Source organism: Olea europaea, chromosome 17, assembly GCF_002742605.1.
Source record: "Olea europaea var. sylvestris chromosome 17, O_europaea_v1, whole genome shotgun sequence".
NCBI classification, from domain to species: Eukaryota; Viridiplantae; Streptophyta; class Magnoliopsida; order Lamiales; family Oleaceae; genus Olea; species Olea europaea.
This window is the reverse complement of record NC_036253.1, coordinates 9,952,962-9,959,329: the sequence shown is the minus strand read 5'-3', so window position 1 is coordinate 9,959,329 and position 6,368 is coordinate 9,952,962. Positions and strand designations below refer to the sequence as shown.

The following is a 6,368-nucleotide window of genomic DNA, read 5'->3' as shown; positions in this document are numbered from 1 at the left end:
AAAAGGGAGCCACATGAGTCTACGTCTAATTTGACTTACTTCTAATTCATTTGTGAATGCTAGATAGCATCTTTCAAAATTCCTGGTATTCATGTGGAAGTTTCCAAGAACGCACTTAGACCAATCCCCGTCCCTTTCACTTTTTCCCGTTTCACTCGGTTGTCTCCTGCTTCAATGCCTTCTCATTGCAAAAACCCAGCAAAGAATCTATCTTTAGACTTTAAATATATTTCCTGACCTTCGACGCGTAAAATACACCACGTTTCTGCAATTATCACTAGGAATCAGCACGGAAATGAGATGAAAAGAAGAAAGATATATAATGTTATATATATAGGGAGAGATCAGGGAGAGTTGTAGTAGTAGTAAATTTCAATAATATGAGTGAAAATCTTCTACCGGGTTTTAGGTTCTATCCTACAGAAGAAGAACTAATCTCTTTCTATCTGCTTAAGAAGATACAAGGCAAAGGGCAAGAACTGGACATGGTTATACCAGTTGTTCACATTTATGATTACAGTCCATGGGATCTCCCACGTAATGCATATTCACTTTTTTTTCTCTTGTTTTTGCATGATTTGTCTTCTTTCTAAATATTGTTGGGTTTTGGAAAATCCATAGAATATGCTGGAGAGCTTTGTCGAGGAGACCCCGAGCAGTGGTTTTTCTTCTTTCCAAAGCAAGAAAGGGAAGCACGAGGAGGAAGACCTAATCGGCTTACGATGGAAGGATATTGGAAAGCCACCGGCTCTCCGGGAGACGTGTACTCGTCAAATGGAACCATTATCGGTAGGAAGAGAACAATGGTTTTCTATGTAGGAAGAGCTCCTAATGGAACAAAGACTTCATGGAAGATGAATGAGTATAAAGCCATTGAATTAGGTGAAGCTTCATCATCTATACAGCCACAGGTGTGTGTTTCACTCCCAATATGTATATGTATTATATTCCTTTCTTCTAATTAAAAATAAAAATTTAAATAGTATTTATATGTAATATATACCTTGCTTCTAATAAAAACATTGGGTAATGTTTAAATTTTTTTTTAATAAAAGTTTTTAGCAGATTTTATTAAAAGTTTGTGAAATATGTATGATTGAAGATTGATAAAAATTGTGGATCTGGATGGTATTTTGTTAAAATTAGTTGTTGACTTTGATTTCAATTTTCAGGAACTCTTAAAGCTATTCTGAACAAGCACTAAAGATTTAGGATGAATCATGGCTTCAAAGTGAAATCTTAATTGAAATTGATATTTTTACTAGCAAAACTATGAAAATGAGTGTAAATTGTGTGCTGAAAACTAGAAGTGGAAAGTAAAGCTGTGACTAATTTATTAATGATTTATAATTTATCATTAAACTTCATTTTCAATTATATATTTTGATGGATCTACAAGTAATATCTATTTATACACCGTTCATATCTATTTATTTTATATATTCTTCCCAAAAGAGGCTTGAACTTATGGTTCAATGTGTATTTGATAACTGCCTTTCTGGGAGACAATCATGCATGTTCAATGAACTAAGCGCAAAAGAGAATCAGAATGGGAAGAGGAAAGAATCCATTTTTATCTCCATATACGTTAAAATCAGCAAATCTCAAGAATTCATGTATAATATAGCTATACATGTTAGGGACAAAAACAAAATTAAAGTAAAAAATTAGGGGATTGGAAGAGTGGGCTAAACCCTAAATTGTTCCCCATTTATAGGGTTAGCCCACCCTAATATTACTCCCTATTTGCATAGGGTTTTTTGTTTTCTTTCATTCCCTATATGCAGATCATGTATAAGATAGAGGGCTGCTTCTTGAACAATTCCCTGGACATCCCACAGGCACCCCCCAATAGGGGAAGCCACATTACCCCTGGACGTTCAAGGGGTTGTTCAAGGGGATTTATCCTATAAGATATGGTTTCTTTGTACATCAACTATTTCTCTCGTGGTGTCAAGAGTAAATTGACTTCAAATAAATATACGAAACGTAAAGATTTGAATTACTTCTTTTTAACAAAATTATCGTTTCATGCAGATAAGTGAAGAATTCACTTTATGCCGAGTCTACAAACAATCAAAATGCATAAGGTCATTTGACAGGCGGCCATCACAGGCGGCAGAAGGTGGTCAGCCCGTGATGCACCACCAGCATGATCATAATAACGAGGGAACGACGACAGTATCAGATATTTTTTCGGGTAACATTTCCCCCTCAGAAGACCATGCTGCTAATTCTGATAACAACTGGGATAATATTATGGCTACTGGCGATGGATCCTTATGGGACTGGGAACAAGTGAACAAGGATTGGTATGATTAAAAAGTTGTAAAAGATCCAAAAATGAAGAAATGGAGAGTGTACAAGTAAAATTAATGTATCCTTTATTAATAAAGAAGCAAATAATTGATTATCGTCCATGGAATGGATTTGCTCTTTTCTCACATTCAGTTTCAAGTAAATTTTTAATCTGGTCTGCTACTCGTACAGGGCAATTCGACGTTCATTTCTCTGACGGGATAGTCGGCACAAAGGGACAAAAATTAGGTTTACTCCCACTTCTAAGTTCTAACATCAAAGACCCCACTTCCATAATTAAACCGAGTATTATTTCTCGAGCATTGACCAATTTAATTGTACAATAATGAGCTCTCCCTTCTTGGAAAATATTGCAGGTGGTGGTGCTACAAGAATTTGAGTTTTGTGAGAATAATGGTAGGTAACAGTATTAGTGCATGTGACAAAGTAATAAATTAAATAGCATTATTCTCTTGTTATTAAGATGAAAATTATGCCATCTAATTCATAAAGCCTTTTGTTGACCTAAAAAAAATACCTCCCGAAACCTCACATGTTCAAACAAACCTATACCTGCACACTAGCTAGGACAAGCCGTTAGACACACGTGACCTTCTCCGGTGGGGTGGAGCCGACCGCACGTACTCTAACAATCAAGTCAATCGGGGAAGTAGTGTATTAAGTGTGGGAGGGCCTTAACGTGAGTCCCAATATAAAAAACAGGGCGCAGTTTCAGGGAAAATCATGAATATAGAGCAAAGTTATAAGGTATTAGAGCCTAAACTTGCATTACCTTTCAATGACACTAAGTGTGAGCTTTTATAATATGAGATAGTGAGGGATGACCGTCAGATGAGAAGATACGTGGCCTCATCCATGTGGGCATAACTTCCCATCATGAGAATCAATCAATCATAAGATTTAAATGGTAATATCAACTTGCCTTTCATAACTTATTGCCTACGGCCATAGATTCAATCAAATAGGTTGGTTGTGGCGACGATGTCAAGGAGTAGTCAAATCAGTCGCGTTACTAGATTTGATATAAAGGATCTTCTATCAATTAATCTTTCTTAGCATCGCCCCTTCTATTGGGGCTCCTGCGTGATGGTTCAGTCTTAAGAGTTCGACTGTTATGAGGTTGGATAGAACACGGATTCGATCATAAGAAGCTCATCCCTAGGGTTTTGGCTACAAGAATATCTCACACGATCGCCTTTGTGGGTCCACTTCCCACATGGCACGAGTTTAGGTCTTTGTTGGAAAATGTATAACAATATTCCCCAAAGTCCATATATAGTTATTTATATAGTGTGTGGACTTGAAGGTTACGAGAAAGGAAAAAAGAAAAAGAACACTGTATAATAATAGTCCCCAAAGTCCATGTATGGTTATTTATATAGTGCGTGGACTTGAAGGTTAGGAGAAAGGAAAAAGAAAAAAGAGCATCTATATAACACTAGTCCCCGAAGTCCATGTATGAATATTTGTTTAGTACGTGAACTTGAAGAGCGGGAGAAAGCATTTAATTAGAGAGGGTTTGCTGGGGTTTAACTGACGGGGCAATGCTTTGGTTAGAGACGAGCCTGCTGTACTGGGTGGAAGCCCTAATGAGGTTTCAAAGGGAAGAGGCGATGCCATTGGGAGAGGCGAGCCTGCTTGGGTAATATGAACGTTATTGGCATTTATTACCACTAATTGCTATGCTGTCGCTTGGTATTCCCAAAGAAGGGTGTTTTATTTTCAAAGTATACCGTCAAACACATGTAATGATCTGGTCCGTAGAAGTTGGAGCGTCGGATATAACGAATGGTGTGGATGCGACCGCAATGTAGGCGGCCAAGATCTTCGAAATCTAACAGTTGAAAATGTGTATAGTTGTCCTTAAAAAGGCCTAATTGCTTGGATGCTTAGCATTTGAAATAAGTTGTTTAACTTTGTGCGTGTGGTGTGTTTAATGAAGGTCACCTTCGTGGATCCGCCTGCCACATGGCACGAGTTTTGGTCTTTGTTGGAAAATGTATAACACCTTTATCAATTTTCATTCGAATAGAACTCTATCGCAGTACTTGACAACTATAAATAAAGTCATCTACGTGATTATCTGGTACTAAGAAATATGATCTTGTAAATTAAGTTCTCTCGTTTTCTATTGTTATATGTTGATGTTGTCTTAGGCATCGAAGAGGATATGAAGAAATATCATGCACTCCTTATTGTATGAATTGTCAAAGAAGAAAATAAGACAACTAACAAGTCAATTTTTTACTGTAACAAATACCAATGAAGTTTTCGAGTCAAGAAAGATGAAATTATGTTGACAAGAAGAATATTGTCATGAAAAGACCTTTTAATGATCCAATTAAAATATGAAGTGGTTTTTTTTTTTTTCTTTTAAGAAAATTAACCTTTTTTAATTAGGTTTTCAAACGTTTTTTCGATAAGAGAGGGGGAAAGGGGGTTTAATTTTTTTTTTTTTCTTTTAAGAAAATTAACCTGTTTTAATTAGGTCTTCAGACGTTTTTTCGATAGAGAGAGTGGAAAAGGGTGTTGAAGGGTAAAACAAGTTAAAGGATTTCATTATTGGCCAGTGTGAATGTCAGTTTAAGTCATCCAACCACCGGAAATTGATCAATTCAAAGTAGTTTTCAATATTCAAGTCCATTCGAGTTGATTTCCAATCTCAACTTTTGAATTTGCTTCAGCGGAGTGAATTTTAAGAAAATTTGATTTAATATAATACTCATAACTATGACTATTTAAGTTTTTTAATGAAATAATGAAACTAGAACAGACTAATGAGGAAATTTATTCAAATTTTGTTGCCACTCATATATCAAGACTGTGTACTTAATTGGACGATATTTTTATGATAATTTTCCAAATTAATTGTGGCTAAGGGCATTCTTGGAATTTTATCGCCAATTCTGGGTGGCACTATCTATGAAGGGGTAGAAAATCAGTGCCTACTAGCTTTTATGAGCACCAAATTCAGATAATTTAAAAATCACCCAAAATCGGTAGTGTAATTTTGATCGGTTCTCTCAACCCATCAAATTAATAAGTTTAAAAGTTTCTCATACTCTCTTCTAATTTTACCTTTTATAAAATAATTACAACCAATAAATTTTGTTCACATCTAACCTGTAAATAAAAATATATTAACTAAAAAAAATTATTTAGAAACAAAAAATTACGTTAAAATTATAAACATTACTTATTTACAAAATAAAAATTAACTTATAGTTGTAAGGTTTACTTATAAGTAAAAATATGAACTTAAAAATTTAAATACATATTTAACTTTATTTAAAATTTTAAGTTAAATATTAACTTATATGTAAAAAAATTACTTTTAAGTAAAATATCACTCTTGAGTAAAAAAATTCATCCAAGAAACTATAAACTAAAAATTTCATCAAGAGACTTATATGTAATTTTTTTTTATTTTTAAAAAAAAATTAGAACCGATGAATAACAAACTCTCAAGCATATGTTGGAATTTTTAAAAATTTCTACTAAAATCACTCAAAATACTTTAAAAAATGTTCATGATTAGTACCCCGAAACTCCCAAGTAGACCCTAAGTGGTAGATTGATAATAATTAAAAATGTCATGCACAGAGTTCATATGCCATGAGAGAATTACTAAGAGTCTCTTCAATGTATTCTATGGATGGTCATTTAAGTATCTCATATATAAACAGATTTTTTTTTAAAAATCTATGTGACATTGATATCTAATAAATAGATGGTTAAGTTTATATTTCATTTTTAACGGCTTTTCAAATTTTAATTGCTAATGTAGATTCAATAAGAAGAGAAAAAAATAATAGTCAGGGGAGGGGGAATAAGAAAATGAAGAGAGAGAGATAGAGAAGTTTAAATTTTTGTTACATTACTCTGTTAGAGTGTCTACTTTTATTAGAAGAAAAATTTATGTAGGACAGTCATATATGTAGGTAAGATCCTTCACTTGATGACATGATGCCATTTCTATAGTAACTAGTCTCATGCTTGTGCAATGCACGAACTGTATTTTTTTTAAGGTAACATTAGTGTGTAGAGCG

General features: G+C 34.0%; 1 protein-coding gene across 1 annotated transcript; it reads left to right on the top strand.

The window, feature by feature from the left end:
* The first annotated feature begins 213 nt into the window (after window positions 1-213).
* LOC111366263 (NAC domain-containing protein 90-like) lies at window positions 214-2,446 on the top strand. Its single transcript, XM_022986989.1, has 3 exons — window positions 214-537; window positions 622-911; window positions 2,038-2,446. Exons 1-3 carry the CDS (start codon window positions 381-383, stop codon window positions 2,320-2,322), a joined length of 732 nt encoding a protein of 243 aa, XP_022842757.1. The 5' UTR covers window positions 214-380; the 3' UTR covers window positions 2,323-2,446.
* The last annotated feature ends 3,922 nt before the right edge of the window (window positions 2,447-6,368 follow it).

What these genes read in the sequence shown, in the direction of transcription:
- LOC111366263 (XM_022986989.1), top strand. Translation starts at nt 381, where the DNA reads ATGAGTGAAAATCTTCTACCGGGTTTTAGGTTCTATCCTACAGAAGAA. An exon ending in CAGTCCATGGGATCTCCCAC is followed by an intron (nt 538 to 621) that starts GTAATGCATATT and finishes GAAAATCCATAG; the next exon opens with AATATGCTGGAGAGCTTTGT. An exon ending in CATCATCTATACAGCCACAG is followed by an intron (nt 912 to 2,037) that starts GTGTGTGTTTCA and finishes CGTTTCATGCAG; the next exon opens with ATAAGTGAAGAATTCACTTT.